This window comes from Perognathus longimembris, chromosome 1 (genome assembly GCF_023159225.1).
Source record: "Perognathus longimembris pacificus isolate PPM17 chromosome 1, ASM2315922v1, whole genome shotgun sequence".
Taxonomy (NCBI): domain Eukaryota; kingdom Metazoa; phylum Chordata; class Mammalia; order Rodentia; family Heteromyidae; genus Perognathus; species Perognathus longimembris.
In genome coordinates, this window is record NC_063161.1 from 138,491,247 (window position 1) to 138,511,443 (window position 20,197).

General features: G+C 37.5%; 2 protein-coding genes across 6 annotated transcripts in view; both read left to right on the forward strand.

Annotated features, from left to right (window-relative positions):
- The window catches only part of Fsd1l (fibronectin type III and SPRY domain containing 1 like), a 58,122-nt gene extending 48,478 nt beyond the window's left edge, over positions 1-9,644 (forward strand). For both annotated transcript variants that reach the window (XM_048338511.1, XM_048338521.1), the window contains 2 exons: positions 1,318-1,406; positions 5,910-9,644. In XM_048338511.1, coding sequence (XP_048194468.1) covers positions 1,318-1,406; positions 5,910-6,032 — 212 coding nt within the window. In that variant the 3' untranslated portion in view covers positions 6,033-9,644. The remainder of the gene's footprint in view (positions 1-1,317; positions 1,407-5,909) is intronic.
- A 4,797-nt stretch (positions 9,645-14,441) lies between these two features.
- LOC125346159 (ribitol-5-phosphate transferase FKTN-like) overlaps positions 14,442-20,197 on the forward strand; it is a 65,675-nt gene continuing 59,919 nt past the window's right edge. For 3 of the 4 annotated variants that reach the window (XM_048338474.1, XM_048338492.1, XM_048338500.1), the window contains exons 1-3: positions 14,442-14,856; positions 17,248-17,443; positions 18,457-18,516. In XM_048338474.1, coding sequence (XP_048194431.1) covers positions 17,339-17,443; positions 18,457-18,516 — 165 coding nt within the window. In that variant the 5' untranslated portion in view covers positions 14,442-14,856; positions 17,248-17,338. Of the gene's footprint in view, positions 14,857-17,189; positions 17,444-18,456; positions 18,517-20,197 lie in introns of those variants that run through there. The other variant, XM_048338483.1, reaches the window with a different exon arrangement.

The following is a 20,197-nucleotide window of genomic DNA, read 5'->3' on the forward strand; positions in this document are numbered from 1 at the left end:
GCTGGGGAATCGAACCTAGGGCCTCGTGTATCCGAGGCAGGCACTCTTGCCATTAGGCTATATCCCCAGCCCCTAGGATGTAGTTTTTAGAGCAAAGTCATTTCTATTTTGTTAACTATTAAAACCATATTGCCTGATAAGCATTTTTAACATAGGAAGTCCTAGTACTTTTTGGGTGATTAGTAGCAAGGACTTGTGCAGTGAGGGGTCAAGAGGAATGGATCTGTTCATATAAAAGTAGAATTTACAGGTCTTAGTATCTAAATATGGATTAGGGGTAATAAACAATAATTGGAGATGACTCTGAAGTTCCGGCCAGTGTAAGAGGATGATAGTACCAATAGGATAGGGAGCATAGAGCATAGGTGGACAGCAGTATAACTAACCATTGGCATGCTTAGCAAGCACTTTTTGAAATTCAGTATTTGAACTCAGAAGTAGACTTGAAGTTATTTGTGACAGCATCATGAAGTGATAGTTAAGTATTACTGCTCTACAATTTACTTGGTGATCACACATAAGTTACTTAATATTTCGAAGTTATATAAATGTATATATACATACATACTATATATTCCTCGGTACTTTAATAGTAGGCATATATGCTAGATTCTTTATGCTGGTTCTTGCTTTAGTAAGAGTGCAGTGTGGAGAGAAAAGAGAATTCTAGACAAAGCAGCTATATTTACAGTGGAGGAAAAGTACAAGTTTCTGCAGGGTTAGGATTCAAATCAGAACAATCAAGAGTTTCCAGAAGTGACAGCAATTGTAAGGAAGGCCATAGGTTGGACATTTACAAGGTCAGACAGAATTGTTTTAGGAAATTATATTGTTAAAAGACAGACTAGAGTGGATTTGGGAAATTAAAAAGCTGACATGGTGATGACTATACTGTGATTTCAGAGGTGAGTATGAGCATGGCTTTAAGTAGGTAGAAGACACAGGTTAATGGAAGTAAAGAAACCTTAGGAGGCGAAAGCATTTGGATAGAGCAAAAATCAGGAGGAAGAGAAAAACTTGACTTTTATTAGGCTCATGAAACCTGTAGTTAAATGATGGTAAAAACAAATGGTTCATACATAAGTAGAATATAGAAGTTATGGAGTTCTTCCAGAAATTTTGAAAAACTGGGGAAGAAAATTGGACTTGGGCCTTTCCTTAAGCATGTTTATTGATTTTTAAGTAAGAATTATTAAATTCTTTTGTTTATAGGTTGCAGCAAAAAATAAATATCAAAATATGGTTTAAATTATTCTTAGTGGGAATATATGTTGGACTTAAGTTTTGTATAATAAATTAGCTTTTCTTTTCTTTTAGGTCAGCTTTCTTTTTATGATGCAAACTCAAAACAGTTGCTGTATTCCTTTAAGACAAAATTTACTCAGCCAGTACTACCTGGTTTCATGGTTAGTATCTAATTTATATTTTATTTGGTTTGATAACATTAAGGAGAATAACTTATGCTGTTATTTGGGAAAGCAGAGTGTATTACTTTTTTTTTATCATATTCATTTTCTTGTCCCCAAATCGCCATCTCCAAAATCTCTTCCTTCTATGTATTTTTGATATGTTTTATTTATTTTTTATTAAACTGTGGCGGCTGGGAATATGGCCTAGTGGCAAGAAGTGCTTGCCTTGTATACATGAAGCCCTGGGTTCGATTCCCCAGCACCACATATATAAAAAATGGCCAGAAGTGGCGCTGTGGCTCAAGTGGCAGAGTGCTAGCCTTGAGCAAAAAGAACCCAGGGACAGTGCTCAGGCCCTGAGTCCAAGGCCCAGGACTGGCAAAAACAAAAACAAAATGTATTTCTATGATAAACTGTGTATTCCCATTTATTTTTTTCCCTTTATTGTCAAAGTGATGTGCAGAGGGGCTACAGTTTCATCTGTAAGGCAGTGAGTACTTTTTTTTTTTTTTTTGCCAGTCCTGGGGCTTGGCCTCAGGGCCTGAGCTTTTTTTTGCTCAAGGCTAGCTAGCACTCTGCCACTTGAGCCACAGCGCCACTTCTGGCTGTTTTCTATATATGTGGTGCTGGGGAATCTAACCCAGGGTTTCATGAATATGAGGCAAGCACTCTTGCCAGTAGGCCATACTCCCAACCCTGATATGTTTTTATTGAAGCAAGTATTAATACATAAAGGTACTTAAGTCATAAAAGCATGACCTTTCTTAGGACTGCACTCCCTTTTCTAATATCTAGAACAAGAAATAGAACCTTAATAGAACTTTAAGTGTCTCTGTGCCCACTTCTATTCCCCTGGCTACTTTCTTTAAAGAGTAACCATTATTACAAATGGTAATTTGCAAAATTCCTCATTTTCAACTTTACATAAACAGAATCAGATAGTATATTTTTAGCTCAGAATATTTTTAGGGGGTAGAGAGCATTATTAGGACTTGAACTCTAGGCTTTATGCTTGTTAGTCAGGTCCTCTGTCACTTGTTTTAGTAATAGGGTCTCATTTATGTCTAAGCCACACTGGACCATGATTCTCCTAATTAAACCTTCTGTATTCCTGGGATGACAGGCATACACCACCAGGCCCCAGCTATTAGTAGTTGAGATGAGGTCTTAGGAACTTTTTGTTTGGACTGGCCTCAAACCACTGTCCTACTGAGTAGCTGGGATTGTACATGTAAGCTACCCTGTCCAGCTTGGATCAATATTTTGTGAAATATGTCTGTATTTTTTTGTCAGTCCTGGGGCTTGAACTCAGGGCCTGAGCACTGTCCCTGAGCTTCTTTTTGCTCAGGGCTAGCATCCTACCACCACTTGAGTCACAGCACCACTTCCAGCCTTTTCTGTTTATGTGGCACTGAGGAATTGAACCCAGGGCTTCATGCATGCTAGGCGAGCATTCTACTGCTACGCCACATTCCCAGCCCTTTTGTCTGTATTTTAAGTGGTTTTAGTTCATTCAGTTTCATATCAGTATAGTTTCCCATTACATGACTATATTGCAGTTTGTCCATTCTATAGTTGGACTTGTGGGTAATAGCCATTTGGAGGTTGTATTTGCACATGTATCATTTCAGACTCAATTGAAGCTTGATTTATATTAAACATGTTTCTCAACACAAAATGAAACATTTTTATGTAATATTTTTGAACAAAAGTTATTCTTAGTAGGGTACTGGTGGTTCTCACTTATACTACTAGCTACTCAGGAGGTTGCCCAGGGCCTGAGTTCAAGACCCATGACTGGCTCCTAAATAAATAAAATGAATGAATGTATTCATTGTTTTAATACCTTGATAATCTGCATATCTTCATACAGTTGGGCTGCTGTGGGGTATTCTAGGATCTAGTTAAGGACATTATTCTGAGTAGAAGTTTCCTTAATTTGATAGCTACTTCTACAAATTAGGATGTTATCTTTCAAATGTAGATTTGGTGGGGTGTTTTCTATGTGTGTTTTTCTGTTATTATTGCTAAGTATAATACCCCACTAAGAAGAGAAAGTACATATGATTTAAATACATATATTCTAACTGATTAGTGAATGAAGGTATTGCTTACCGAAAAGTCGTTAAAGATACAGGGAGGGTAATTTTCTTTGTTTAAACTCTGCCACAAATCTTTTTCCAATGAATCAATCAAGGATAAGTTGTTTTACCATATGGAATACAGAGACATTGTATTTCCTCTTTCATAAAGAGGACTTCATTTTTGAGTCTACCTTCAGTAGATACTTACTGAATGCATCTTGCATTACAAATAATGCAACTATAATTATGAATTAAGTGTCATAGGACATTTTAGGAAATAATTTTAAATTTATTTAAATATTAAAATTTATTTGTTAATGTCTACTACGTATTTAATAACTAAAATTAATAAAATTTTATAAGTGTATTTAAAAATATTTGTTTCTTCATTGCCTTTTCTTGACTTAATATTAATTTGTATAGAAAGTTTATTTAATTATTTTGCATGCCAGTCCTGAATCTTGAACTCAAAGCCTGAGCACTGTCCCTGAGATTTTCTGCTCAAGGCTAGTGTTCTACCATTTGAGACACGAAGCTCCACTTCTGTCTCTTTGGATTGGAGGTAAGAGTCTCACCTACTTTCCTGCTCAGGCTGGCTTTGAGATCCTCAGATCTCAGTCACATGAGTAACCAGGATTACTGACATGAGCCAATGGCCCCCAGCATCAAATTTATTTTTAATGTCAGTCCTACTGAGGCATAATTTTACAGTATTATGAAGTCCTGTGAGCTTTGACAAATGGGTACACTTATATAATCGCTACCATAATCAAGATAAAAAACATTCTCCAGCATCCTAGAACGTTCCTTCATGTTTCTTTTTTTTTAATTTAATTTTATTTTCAAGGGGTTACAGTTACATACATAAGGTAATGAGTTCCTTCATGCTTCTTTTAGCAGACACTTTCATCACAACAAGCCCTAGCAATAAAAATATTTACTAATTCCTAAAGTTTTGCTTGTTTCAGAATATAATATAAATAGAATTATTTAGCATTTGCCCTTTAGTTTTATAGAACAATGCATTTAAATTCACCCATTCTATTATTATGTGTGTATTTTTGTTTTCCTGGTGCTAGTACCAGGGCTTGAACTCAGGACCTCATGTGCTCAGCTTTTTGCTCAGCTTTCTTCCTCATGGCTGATGTTCCCCTACTTGATCCACATCTCCAGTCTGGCCATTTTGCTAGTTAATTGCAAATGGAATCTCACAAACTTTTCTGCCTGGGCCTCTGCCAAGAGGCCTTCTGCATCTTAAGTCTTAGCCTCCTGAGTAGCTAGGATTATAGGCATGAATTACCAGTGCCCGGTTAATATTCTTTTTTTCTGTTGTTGCAATAGTATTTCATGTTTGTATACCACAGTTTGGTTGTTTTTTTAAAAAAAAAAAATTCTGGCTTTTTTGTTTGTGTGTTTTGCAGTGCTGGGCTTAGAACCCATGGCCTTGTACAAGGCAGTGCAAGTTCTCTACCATTGGCTTATATCCCAGACCCCTTCCCTTCCTCCCTCCCTCCCTCCCTCCCTCCCTCCCTCCCTCCCTCCCTCCCTCCCTCCCTCCCTCCCTCCCTCCCTCCCTCCCTCTTTTTTTTTTTTTTTTTTGGCCAGTCCTGAGGCTTGGACTCAGGGCCTGAGCACTGTCGTTGGCTTCTTTTTGCTCAAGGCTAGCACTCTGCCACTTGAGTCACAGTACCACTTCTGGCCATTTTCAATATATGTGGTGCTGGGGAATTGAACCCAGGGCCTCATGTATACGGGGCAAGTACTCTTGCCACTAGGCCATATCCCCAGCCCCGCTTATCTCTCTTTCCTCCTCTCTCCCCTCCCCGCCCCCATCTCTCTCTAGGATTGTACTGTGTAGTCTAGGCTGGCCTCCAATATGTGTTTTTCCTGCATCCATTTCCAGAGTTCTGGGGTTGCAGGTGTGTGCCACTACACCCCTCTTATACCACAATTTTTACATTGACCAGTTGAAGGATATGTTAGTCCTTTCTTGTTTGGGGCATTTATGAATAAACTACAAAAAACATATTCTAGAGTGGCTAGAACTAGCAGCAACCTACAAAAGCTTACACATCCTTCCTATTATTTGGTGTGTTGCCAGATGAGCATCAGAAATGATGGTCAATATCTTCTGCAGAGATTAATCTACTTTACAATTCTACAGTCCCGACTTGTCATTTGTTGGGTGCAGCTTCAGTTGCTTTTTCTACCACAAAGACTTACTTTGGCCCCTGTGGTTCTAAAGTAATTCTGAATTGTTCTGTTTTCCCCCCAGTATAAATGTGAAACTTGTCAGCTTGAGTCATTTTGCTATTCCTACTTATGACATTTTGCCTTTTAAACAGAAGGTTGAGAATCACTGGGGTTACAATTTGATTGAAATCTGACTGAGGCTTTGATTTTTGTCTTTTCTTAGGTTTGGTGTGGTGGACTTTCTTTGAGTACTGGGATGCAGGTTCCAAGTGCTGTGAGAACACTTCAGAAAAGTGAAAATGGAATGACTGGCTCAGCTAGCAGCCTGAACAATGCTACTCAGTAATGCCTACTCAGAATATGTTTACCCTTGTTTTGATTGGGTGGCCTTTTCTGTGCAGTAACTAATCACAGGAAGTTGTGATGGAATTCAGGTTTACTATGTCCTGCTTTAAGGCCTGGAATCTCTTAGCTTAAGCATCTAGAACAAAGCATTCACAGTTACCTGCTGTGAAATATAGAGACAAGCAGTTGTCCAGCAAGACCAATGTCTTGAATAGTAAATGGGGAAAAGGCAGTGTTTAAGTATTTATTAGGAAATTCATTTTTGTGGTTCTTATTACTTTGGCTCTTCTGATGGGTTTTATTATATATTGTGACCCTAGGACCTGGGCTGCAAAGCTTTTAAATCTTGCCCTCTTTCCTCTCACGTTCTTGTTTCTATCATATCCTGTTACTTAGCTCATACACTGAAGCTTTCAAAATACACAGTCCCCCAACATAAAATGGAAATGGAAATCATTTCATAAAAATGGAAATCATTCCTTAGGGATGGCGGAAATGTTTTCTTATAATGGTTTATTTTCCACTTTTTTTATAAGTAAGTTGAGTTTTCTAAATTAACTTGTTTATTGATTGCATATCATTTTTCTTTCCAGTATATTGTGATACTTCTCTTGTGTTTATAACTCAAAGTGGAGTGGATAAGGGAGCATTTATGTAAAAAGCTTACGATCACCCAGATTCCTGTTTTATACCTTCTATACTAAACAATAGCAGAGGGATATTTTTTTTACATTTTACTGTTTATATTTCTTTTCTGTCCAGTACCAAATTTGGATGATGAGTAAAGTTTTAAAAACCTGTGTTTTCAGATTTTGTTATCTAATTTAATTCTACTTTTAATCATTATCCTTGATATTTAAATTGGGCACTAGTTATAATTGTAACTGATTTTTAGCAGTTAAAGAATGCCTTTGTAAAAGTTAAAATTACATAAAAGATACCCAACTAAGGAAGAATAGGTTATAAAAGGAGGTGCCTAAAATATTCTTTACTGAAGGAATTTTAAATTTTCATTTTAATTAGATATGAAGTTTAAAAACTTGAAAAATACATATCTCTGCCTTGTCACGAGCTTTTCACGAGCTTTTTCTGTTATTTTGTTATAGTCATTTGCTTTCTAGAGGCTTATTATACTTGTTCCAAAAATCAGTGTAGACATTTTCTGCAAACTTGAAGGGGAATATGTTAAACAATGAGTAAAAGTTGGGATTATTAGGCAGAAAAAAAAAACTTTCTAAAAAGCCAAAAAATTTCAGTAACAATTATAACTTGTTAAACTTAATTTCTCCTTTTAAGTTTCTTTCATTCTTGTTTTTTTAAATCTCCTGGCACCTTCCCCCAAGAAGTGACTGGCTGCTTACATTTGAGTGGCTTTATACATAGGCTTGTGTAATAGTTTATTCCCTCTAAACATTTCCTGCTTACTGGTAGATCATTTTGTTCTACTGATGGAACATATGTGACCTAGGGAATTGTTTATTTCCAGAAGACAAATAGCTGCATTGTCTGATGACATCTTGGTAACTTTAAAGACTATAAAGCAGTTTAGAAAAAATAAGTTGGTTAATAGATAGTCTTTGGTTCTCCAAACAAATACTTTGTTTTTGTTTCTTATGTTTTGAAAGAAATATTTAGATGTTCTGCTTCCTTTAAAAGGGTTATTCCAGGACCTTAGGAAACAAGAGTTAATTTCCTTTCCATAGGTTCAAACCTAAAAGCAGTAATTTAGTGGAAATGCTTTATGCAAGTAGCTACATGGTATATTTTAGCAAAATGACACTAAAAAGCCAGATGTTCTTGTACAGAAGTTTATACTGTTATGTCTTACATAATTGTGTCTTTTCATTAAGCCAGTGCCTTTTCCTCTAAGCATGCTCCTTGTTCCATGTCCAGTATCAACTGATAGTTAATCCAGACAGCATGACATGGTAGTGGTGAGGGCCTTCTGTTGAAGGGGCATGGGGAAAGGAAATTCTAATCAGGGGCTGGAGGAGTGTGTATAATTTCTATCTAGTACTCATGCCACCATTTGAGAGTTTTCATACAAAGTTTTCTAATATTAATTTGAAAAATATATTAACTTCACTAGGAAAAAGCTTTGTAGTAATAAATACAAATTCCATAAATCCAGAGTCCAAATTTCCATCACAGGTCATACCTAGTATTGAATGATATGAACATTAGGACAGACTAGGAATTTGAGGGGTTTCTGCTCTCTGCTTCTTCCTAAAGGTATCTTAAAGGACAGCTGTATGGTATTTTTGTTTTAAAAATTTGTTAATCTAAAAAAAAAAATTTTGTTAATCTATTTGTTAAGCTAATCAGAGGAAGTTTTTTACCCTCATTTTCAAGCTAAAAATAATAAAATATAGTGCCTATTTTAAATAGTTTCAAAGTAAGGTAACTATTAACTTGATCATGTTAGATGACATTTTCATTAATATTTACATTAAAAAATATTGAGCTCCTTTGCTCAATTTAATGCATTGTGGAAAGTTAATACACCCTTCTAAATCTTATTGCTTTATTTACCCTTTTTTTGTGGGGAGGGGGTAATGTCAAACATGATTGCTTCCTGTAAAGGGAAATGCATGAGAGGTTGACTAGTGGATATAACACAGGTGTAAAAAATTATGTTTCATGAAACATGTATTGAGTATTACATTTCCTTTTTAGCAAGTGAATTCCAAACCAGTCTTTTAAAACTGTATATAGAAATGAAGGAGCTGCCTTAAGCACTTTAGAAAAGAATTTACAATTCATTTTAACCTTTCAGCTGACTATGTCACATGCATCATTGACTTTTGCTCAGTATGTGTAGATCAAGCATTTAATCACTAATGCACATAGGAAAACTGACTTGTTGAATGTTTCAGGCATAGGTAAATGAATTAAAAGTATTATATGTGTGTTTGTATATGGGTTTAACTGATGGCATCTGTATTATTTTGACCATGAATTACTGTTATACAGCTAAACTTGGCCTACTTGCTCTGTTTCACAAATAGTACTTTCCCCATGTGATATAAAGAGAAGCATTGGCTTGAACTTATTTATTCATTTATGAAATCAGGGCACCAACAATATGTATATTTTTGAATTTTGGGCGCTGGCCATTGGTGGTATAAACATTTGTGATAAAAGCTTTTAATTAGGCTAATATATTCTATTTCATTACTTACCTAAAATGATTAGTTTTTCTCTGCATATTTTCCCATAAATTATTTATATATTTTAGTTATTTCCTTCAAAAAAATTGGAAAAGTTGCAAAAAGGTTGTATATGTAAAATGAATATTCCAAAGAGTATTAATATTAAGACAGTATAGACTTTCTACTATGAAATGTATGATTCTAGAATAAAAAAACCATAACTTTCCAAATCATAATTCATTTTTACAGCATATTTGTTAGATGGGTATGTGTTTATTGTCTAATTCATATGACAAATACTTTAGTTTTGTGGTATGGCATTCAGGATTAGGTTATTTTGTATTCACATTTCCAAAACTAATAAAGTTTATTATACACCTCATTCTGCTTTTAGGTCATGGTAGAAATTGTATGACTGTTTTCAGTTAGAAACTTTTTTTTTTTTGGCCAGTCCTGGGCCTTGGACTCAGGGCCTGAGCACTGTCCCTGGCTTCCTTTTGCTCAAGGCTAACACTCTGCCACTTGAGCCACAGCGCCACTTCTGGCCATTTTCTGTATATGTGGTGCTGGGGAATCGAACCGAGGGCTTCATGTGTAAGAGGCAAGTGCTCTTGCCACTAGGCCATATCTCCAGCCCCAGTTAGAAACTTTTTTTAAGGTACATTTATTATTGTAAGAAACCCCCAAATTAACTGCATAGAATTATACGATTTACTTTTTTTATAATCACATAAAATAGGTCTGAAAATGTTTTTTCTTGATTTTATTTTTGCATTAGCTATAGTCTCAGAGATGCATATGATCAGCATAAATTTGGTAAATATCCAGGTACCCATAAAGTTATTTTAACCAAAATAATTACAGCAGTAAAGTATTGTAAGAGACCATAAATGTTTCCGTAATCATCACAGCAATATTACCTCATGTTCAGTGTAGTTTATTTTGTTTGTAATTGACAGTATTTACATTCTGCAATCATTTGTGATTCTGATGTCAAATACGACAGTTAAGAACTGCAGGTAAGACCTGCGCTGTATGATTAACCTAAATACTTTTAAAGATTTTAACTTCAGTCGGAGTTTATGTGGATTAAATTTGATATGTTGTTTTTATTGAAAGGTATTTTCGGACAAGCATATACAAGTCATTGTTGGCTTAATAAGCAAATATCAGAAATTGCCATGGTACTTTCACCTTAATTATTGAACTTAAGGAATATTGGAATATTGGAATATTGGAACTTAAGGAATATTTCTGGGCATAGAGCACTAGCTTAATTCACTATCATTTAAGCTATACTAGTATGTTTTCAAATATGGTACCCAGTGAAGTAAGCTTGTCCTTATGGAGGATTTTGCAGCATGTAGTGCAGAAGGTAGGAGAATGTGTTTGCTTTGGCTAGTAGCTTAGGTTTAAAGCAAGTCAGATTGTTATTTGATTGGCAAAACACAGTTTAATACTGGAGCTTTGGTGAGAGCACAGGACTATGAGGAGAATCCTTTTCAAAAACAATTTTTTTTAAACATTTCCACTATCCCTAAGGTACCAAAGCACTGAGTCTAAGTTCATTTTCTAAGAGAGATTCTTTAAAATGAAGTTTATGGTTAATTCATGCTATAATACATATAATACCTAAAGTTTTGAGTAATTTATACTAAGAGCCACTGGTCTTTAAATTTTTCTGTAGATGGTATTAAAAAGATTTGGAATTATTTCTTTTAATCACTGTAGCTGTTGTCATATGTTAGCTCTATCACCTGTGTGTAAATCACCCATCACCTGTGGGCCTTCGTTGCCTTACTTGTAACACTTCTATCTTGATCAGCCTACCTCACAGGGCTGTTGTGGGGGATAAAATGAAATGAAGTATGTACTATTGCAGCTTGAACACAGTCAAGTCCTATGTAAATGGAAGGTATTATTTTTAGATAAGAATGGATTTAAGTGTTTGGATACTTCAAATGCTGTTTACTTTGATAAAGCATGTTCTTCAAGTGGTATTACCAGTGATTTCAAATGTGATTTTAAAAATAAAACTTCCTATTAAAATGCCCTTTAATATTATTTAGTGTGTGACTTGTGGTCTTTTTATAGTTTCTCTTCTATTTCAAGGCGTTGTAGAGTTGCAAACTTCTCCCATAGCATTAGTGTGGTCAGTGTAGAACAGTCACATAAACATATTCACCTACTTTTCCGTCCAGGAATTTGCTCTTTCAGTTTAGGAACTGCCACATACAAAGAGTGAATTTGGTGTAAATGATAGTGTTTCTACTGAACATGTGACATCTTTGTCACCTTGCAATAAGATGAAACAATTCACAGTCTTGCTAATTAACCTGCATATCATTTATCTCTCTCCTGACTCCTTTGTTTTGCTTTAACTTGGATTTGTTATATAGTTTACAAGTTATTTCTTCTTCTTTTTTTTTTTTTTTTGGCCAGTCCTGGGCCTTGGACTCAGGGCCTGAGCACTGTCCCTGGCTTCTTTTGGCTCAAGGCTAGCACTCTGCCACTTGAGCCACAGCGCCACTTCTGGCCGTTTTCTATATATGTGGTGCTGGGGAATCGAACCCAGGGCTTCATGTATACGAGTTGAGCACTCTTGCCACTAGGCCATATTCCCAGCCCACAAGTTACCTTAATCGACATATTTTAGTCTGCTATCTGGACATGATTTTGGTATGCAGTTATGATAATAAAAGTTCTAACTCCTCAGGTTAATCCTTAAATCATGGATTAAAACCAGTAATAAACTTCATAGGAAGGAGTAAGTGCTGCAAAGTAGTATTTTCATGATCACATTGCCTCATTCCCTTAGAAACAAGATGGATCTTTTCCAATGGTTTTCAACTTTGATCTAGAATATCTAAAATGGGGTAACTTGTAAGCTGAAATAATTGTAGATTCTGTTTAGAATGGCCTAGTTAAGTTTTTTACAAAAATACCTGTATTACCTCTAAAAATTAAACTTATTTCTGCTATTTTTGCCTCTGTATGTTTTGGGGAATGAAAATGTCTATAAAATCATAGTGTCTTTGCCCAAAAGATTGTAGAACATTGCTGTTTAATTCCTTTTATTCATTTATTTTTGGTGCTCCCAGTACTAGGACTTGAACTGGCACTCTTGCTTGGCTTTTTCACTCAAGGTTGGTGCTCTACCACTTGAGCCACACCTCTACATCTGGCTTTTTGCTGATTAAAGATAAGAGTCATGGACCTTTCTGTCCAGGCAGGTTTTGAACTGAAGTCCTCAAATCTCAGCCTCCTGAGTAGCTAGGATTACAGTCATGGGCTAGTGTTGCCTGGTGGTGGTTAATTCCCTTTCTATTGCTTACACTAAAATAAGCGGGAATATTACCTAGTGGTAGAGTGCTTGCCTTGCATATACATGAAACCCTGGGTTTGATTCCTCAGCACCACATATATAGAAAATGCCACAAGCGGTGCTGTGGCTCAAGTGGTGGACTGCTAGCCTTGAACAAAAAGATGCCAGGGATAGTGCTCAGGTCCTGAGTTCAAGCCCCAGGACTGGCAAGGGAAAAAAAACACACTAAAAAAATAAGCTAATATTCACCATAGCATTATGATAGTAAAATATAAGCAATCTGAGTGTCAACTGACAAAAGACAAATATGGATGACTCCAATAGCAACTGTCTTTTCCTTTTGTTATTACTAAAGAACTGGCCTGACAGGTCTAAGTTACCTGAAGAAGAATATGCTACCAGAAGACTCCTCTTTTCATCAGCAAAACTGCCATTGTTCTATAGTGGCCTATAATTATTCTACACTCACCCCCAAATAAATATAAACATAGGATGAACATGGTGGCTCACACCTATAATCTCAGCTTCTTGGAAGGCTGAAATCTAAAGGATCTGAATCAGTTCCAGGCTAGCCTGTGCAAAAAGTTAGTGAGACTTCCATCTAAAGCAAAACAGACTGCCAGGCAGGGTGGCATGTACCTGTTGAATAGGAAGCATAGCATAAGTAGGAGGCTCAGGTCCCAAACTAGGCAGGGCAGAGGGGCAAGTCAGGAATTGAAAACATAGTTTAAAAGCAAATGGGGCTGGAGGTATGGCTCAAGTAGTAGAGGGCCTACCTAGCTAGCATGGTGCACTGGATTCAAACCTTAGTATTTAAACTATTAAAGTTGTTGCCCTCTTTGATTTTAGCTTTTTCTTTGATATACTGACCCATCATGGCAGATTGGGATCTTTGTGCACTCTTTCTGTCCAAATCACATTCTATGAAATCATTACACAAGGTCACCACACTGGGACTGATATACATAGTGCTAGCATGTTACCCTTTGCAGCTATAACACACACTTAATGGAAAGACATTTTGATAGCACTAAAGCTAGTGAGACATTTTTAAGTGTGTCAAGATTGGTCTCCATTTGTAATTATCCCCAGAACCCATGGTATGTTTGCATAGACATACCTGAGTAATTTTTGAGAAATGGATGTTTATTGTGAGAGGCTGTTTTCACACATTCTTGTAGATACAGTTGTATTTCCAACTATTGTCTTAACAGGATTGAAAAATACAGATTTACAGTGAACTGGTTGGTCTCCAGCTGATCCTCTGGTCACCAACTGACTTGTATGTTTACCTTATTAACTGTGTTCCTAAATTACTGTTTGTACCAGTGCAGACATGATAGCTAATTCAAATTTATTAACTAGTGGAAATAACATGTAAAGTTACTTACAAGAAAAGTAGAAACGCTGGAGAGAAAGAGCTTAGAAAGTTGTTGAAAACTCCAGGAAAATTATAAAGACTTCTCTCTCAAAGTTCAGAATTCTGAATTTAAGTTCCTTCCTTATATCATTAAATTTGGGCCCATTACAGAAATTAGGGAATATAGATGATGCACTGTCGGTGGTGTATGTAATAAAAACTTTTGAGATCCATACTGAAAAAAGCAAAAGTTTGCCTACTGTAGTTCTTCAACTGCCTTCCCTACCCCCCCAACTACCTTTTTAAAGATTAATGCAAACCAAGATTTGCAATATATTGGAGAAGTATTCTAAGAATATTTTTGTAGCCACTTTTATAATTTCTTAAGACGTTAAGTATGATGAAAAAATTTATGCTCATCAAGATTCATCAGTTAATCATTTGCCTTGTCATTTAAACAGTTTCATGTATGTAGACTGCAGTGTGCCTAAAGGACTTTAACAGCCACATTTTCATCTTACCTCTTACCCCCTTTCTCCCCTCCACCTTCTCCCTCTCCCTCATTTTTTTTTTTTTTTTTATGGTTGTCTTTACACTGGATATAGATCAGGCCAACACCTTGTTTGGGGCTAAGTCCCTGTTTCTGCATCAGGGCATTGCCATTACAAGATGTGTCACATTCTGAAGCTAGCGGCCTACTTCTCTATACCCAGTGTTAACATCTAGAATTCTGTTCAATGTAAGCTCATGAGCCATATTTTCCTCACCGAAGCTCATTGGTGCCCAAACCACAAAGCAGGGTGGTATCCCGACTCCAACACTAAGCACTTAGCACGTGCCCTTGGGCCAGGACCGGCTGGGGGCCTGGCCTGGACCTTGGGAACGTCCCGCGCCCGGCGGGCGGTGCCGCGGCCCTGCGCTTGACGACCCCCTTTGCGGCAGTTGCGGTGAGTGCCGTAAAGCAGAGTGGCCGCCACTGCGGTGTGAGGTAAGATGTGGGCCCCGCGGCCGGGCGCGGCCGGGCGCGGCCGAGCGGGCGGGGGTTCGGGCCCGTCTCCCCTTAGCCTGGGTGCCCTCCCTTGGGTGACCTCCTGCCTTGTGGACGCCCGCCTTCCCCTCCGCGGGGAGGAGGCCGGGACGGCCACGTCAACCCCGAGCACCCCGGGACGGACATCTTCCTGTCCGTGCCCGGCCCGCTGGCGCGTGTCCGCCGGCCGCGTCCCACGTGGGGCGGCGGGAGTGGAGCGCAGTCTCGGGTTTGGGCTGGCGGGCGGGCGGGCGGGCAGTGCTGAGACGCCTGCCGGAGCCCGACCAGCCTGCTGTCCTGCGAGCTGGATGGCGGGAATCGCCTCGGAATTTGCCGGAGTGTCTTCCAGCTGGCTCCACCTGGGAAGCAGAATTGACATGGATGAAAACTCAGCTCAGCATTTGGTCCCTGTCTTTATCTTTTCCTTAATTTTTATCTTGTTAATGTAAAAGGTGATGTACAGATGGGCCGCAGCTACATGAGTCAGGCAAAGAGTACGTTTCTTTTTGAACAATGTTACCTCTTTCCCCGTCCCAGATGATCCTTCCCCTCTCCACGGACATAGCTTTTTAATGGCAAATATGAACTTAACCAAAATGTATGTGCCCCGAGTTTGTATTTTATTTTTTCTATTTTCTCCATGCACCAGAATTTTTTCGATGAAACCAACTTTATACTTAGATTTGCAAGAAATGAACTTGGTGGGAAACGTATTTTGCAGATGAATGAATTCTGTCCTGAGGCCTTTGTTTCATAGGCAATGTCACACAGTAGTTTTGAACTGCACGTTTAGACTCAGATAAACTTGAGTTTATGTTTTCCAGGGGTCATTTAACAAGTGTATGGTCTTAATTTTTTCCCTCCCTTCTCAATGCCCCAATGTCTACGTGAAAAATGGGTTCTTGCCATTTGTTGTAAAGACTAAATGAGAAAATGCATCAAAGCATGAATTTTAATTAAAAGTAAAAGAAAACTCAGTATAAGATATGACTGTTGGAATCCCCTTGCTCATGCTGGTAATCCTACATTCTCAGTAGGCTGAGATCTGAGGATCATATTCAAAGCCAGCCCTTCCAGGAAAGTCCATAAATCTTATCTCCAATTAACCAATAAAAAGATGAAAATGTAGCTGTGGCTCAAGTGGTAGAGCACTAACCTTGAGTGAAAAAGCTCAGTATCCTACTTGAGTTCAAGCTTAAATACTTGGGGGGGGGGTACCCACCTGACCCTCCCCTCCCCACTCACATGACAGACTTCTGAAAGTAGAAATGAAAGGGAATAAAACAACTGTTTAATTGCAGTTCTGGAAATGGAGGCTTCACCTTCAGAAAAGTAGTCAACCATATCTAGGAAACTCCACACAAGCAAGAAATCTTTATTCTCCAGTTTGAAAGAATATAGCCTAAGGAAGAAACCAATACACAGTAATGGATGTCATTACATAATGTAGTTTTAATGAAAACTGAATTTCCTAAGGAAAGGAATGTATGTATGTTCAGCTGCTTATCCCTTAAAACGATCCATCAGTGGGGAAATCAGCTACCATGTCAAGGGAATGCTTAGCATTACAAACCTGTAAGTTATTTGGGAAAATAAAATGTGGCGTCACAATCAAACTTTCAGTAGACAACTGCAATAAGATGAAAACCAGTTTTCCAAAAATGAGCAGAGATTAGCAACAGAATTGGCAGGGAACATAACAAAATACCAGATTCGTAGTTATGGGATAGAATAGATAACAAAGTAGAAATAACTAGAAAAATGACTAAAAGGGGAAAGAAGGCAAAAGTTGTTATAAGTTCACTGATATTTTATAGCTACAGAACAAACAGTTTTTTCAAAGCTTGGACATGAAATAGAGGTTTTAGTGCAAAGATATAAAGGTAGATACTAGAAGAATGTATTTAATCAAACTCAAATACTGGAGAAGAGATAAGTATACCTATATTAAATTTCTTATTCTAAACAAATCAGAGGATCTAGGATGAAAAAACAAAAATATTCATGGTATTCTTTACACTGGGACATAGATGAGGGTATTTATAAAAACTGACCACTATAGGTATCTCACACACACACACCTCAAAAAGAGCCATCATATTTTTAGACCAAAACCACCTCAAGTGTCTTGTGGAAGTCATTCTCAGCGTGGTCAGAAGGAGGCGCGGCACCAGGGAACATGCCAGAAGTACACATTCAGAGGCCCTCCACCAAGTGTGCTGAATCTGAAACTTTGGAGAACATCATCCCTCAATCTTTGTTGGTAGGAATATTCTGAGGAACTTTAGATAACTTTTTATTTGGGCTATTGTAATCTAGAAGTTAAAAAGCCTTTTTATTTCTCCTTTCCAGAAGTATCTGTGTTCATAGAAAATGATTTTTTTTAATCCAAAAAGATGAAAACAACCAGATTATTTTCAGAAGACAACCAAGCCAACACCCCATGAGTAGAATCAACAAAAACGTGATTTTGGCCCTGTTAACTCTGACAAGTTCTGCATTTCTCTTGTTTCAGTTGTACTACTACAAGCATTATTTGTCAGCAAAGGTAATTTTCCTTATCATGAGACTGCTTTAATGTATTTTCTCCTTTGCTAACTCTGGACAGGAAAATTAGTGAGACTTTTACCTTCAGTTAGCCATTAAAAAGTGGAAGTGATGGGGCTGAGGATATGGCCTAGTGGCAAGAGTGCCTGCCTCGTATACATGAAGCCCTGGGTTCAATTCCCCAGCACCACATATACAGAAAACGGCCACAAGTGGCACTGTGGCTCAAGTGGCAAGAGTGCTAGCCTTGAGGAAAAAGAAGCCAGGGACAGTGCTCAGGCCCTGAGTCCAAGCCCCAGGACTGGCAAAAAAACAAAACAAAAAACCAAGTGTAATTTTATATAATGACTATTTAAAATAAAATAAAAATATATTAAAAAAAAAGTGGAAGTGAGCTGTTGCTCAAATGGTAGAGCACTAGCTCTGAGCAAAACAGCTCAAGGACAGCTCCCAGACCCCAAGTTCAAGCCCTAGCAATAGTACAAAGCAAACAAAACTATAAGAAATTATGGTACACATTGGGAAAAGAACAGGTATGGGTACTACAAATCATAATGCCTGTTTTTCAGAATTGTGCTGATGGGGTAGAAGAGCATATAGTTCATATATGGATATTTTAACACTGACCCTTGGGAGCTACTCAATAGTATTATTATACTTTTTTGGCCAAGATCTGTAAACACTAATTCAGAATGTGACTAGACTAGAAGCATGGAACTAAATGGACAAACTAGTTTCAGAGAGATAACAGAGTTTGCTATTCGTATACATTAATAGATTGAGAAATATCGACCATATGAATATTACTGTTTAACAAATAACTTACTGTTTTCAAATATTGTTTTACATCTTGGGTTGTATTATAACAATTTTAGAGTTATTATCTATGTAAATAAGAATTTAGACAATGTTTTTAGTGACTATGAACTGATTTTGTAATTTGACTTTCATATTCACCATGCAGTGTTGCATGCTGTGCTTTGAATTTACTATAATTTTTTTTAATCTTTGTAGAATGGAGCTAATTTATCAAAATCTAAAGGAAGCAGAATTGGATTTGATAGTATACAGTGGGTATGTACAGTAAACAAAGTTACTCAAAGTTACTCAATTTATAATGTGCGTTTATATGTTTATATGCTCTTATATGTTTATATGCTCATAAGTATTTGTGGAATAAAAACAATGACAGTGGCTGTGCTGGAGATGAGGTAGGTAATAGAGCAGAGGAAGAGGAGAGTCCATAGGTTCAGTGGCTCATTTAGTACTTACAGTAACCTTACAAGTCAGTGTATAATGTTACTCTCAATTTGTTTAGCAGAATTAAAGATAGTTGGCTAGAAAGTGGCTGAGCCCAAATTCTAACTATCTGCTCTTTGCACTCTTATTCACTGAGCTATGATGCTTCCCAAATTAACCAAAATTGAACTGAAGGCCTGGGAATTTGGCTTAATGGTAGAGTACTTGCCTAGCATGCATCAAGCCCTGGGTTCAATTCCTCAGTACCACATAAACAGAAAAAGCCTGAAGTGGCTCTGTGGCTCAAGTAGTAGAGCACTAGGCTTAAGCAAAAAGAAGCTCAGAGACAGTGCCCAGGCCCTGAGTTCAAGCCCCAGTACTGGGGGGGGGGGTTGGGGGGTGGGAAGAACTAAAAATAAGAGAAAGTAAGTGATCAAGAAAACAATATAGGGCTGGGAATATGGCCTAGTGGCAAGAGTGCTTGCCTCCTACACATGAAGCTCTCGGTTCGATTCCCCAGCACCACATATATGGAAAACGGCCAGAAGGGGTGCTGTGGCTCAGGTGGCAGAGTGCTAGCCTTGAGCGGGAAGAAGCCAGGGACAGTGCTCAGGCCCTGAGTCCAAGGCCCAGGACTGGCCAAAAAAAAAAAAAGAAAGAAAGAAAAATATATATATCCAGCATAGTATCATTACAACCACTAATACAATATGTACATTGTATCCTTACTTTGTTTCACAAATATTAGAGTCTGCACATTTATACAACACATTACCCTTTTTATAACCAAATTTAGAATTAAGAGTTACTAATAAAAATTAGATTTATTCTGTTAGTATGCATTAAAGAAAATTACCAGATATTTCTTAGGAATACTTTGATTTTCGGCTACTTTATGACCAGAAATGTAGGACACTTTAGATGAGCATTTTAGGTCACCAAGGAGTGATTATTTTCAACCATTGTTTACACCAGTTGGATTTATAAAAGGAAAGTTTTTGTGGATGTAGTGGCACATGCTTATAATCCCAGACATTCAGGAGTCAGGAATCAAGAAGACTGCAGTTGAAGACCATTGTGGGCAAAAAGTTAGTGAGACTTCATCTCAACTAACAAATGGGAGATGGGACTGCATGTTCTCCTGTGATTGCAGTTATTTTATTGTATGTCATCTCACTTAATCTTTTTTTTTTATTTTTGAATTGGAATCTCATTGTTACTTTGGCTGTCTTGAGTGTGTGTGTGTGTGTGTGTGTGTGTGTGTGTGTGTGTGTTTTAGTCAGTTCAGTTACTTTAATAGGATAGGACAATTAAAATTTCCTGTCAACTTGTGGTAGTTTGGATTTTTTAAAGAAACACATTTCATCTGAATTGTTGAATTTTTGTGTGTGTGTGTAAGATGATTCTAACAAGTATTTATTTAGCTGTCTCTCCCACTAAGAGATAATAAACTGCCTGTTATTTGGGAACGATCAAGCAAGAAATGTAGTTTTGTCTTAATCTTTTGCCTAGAAAG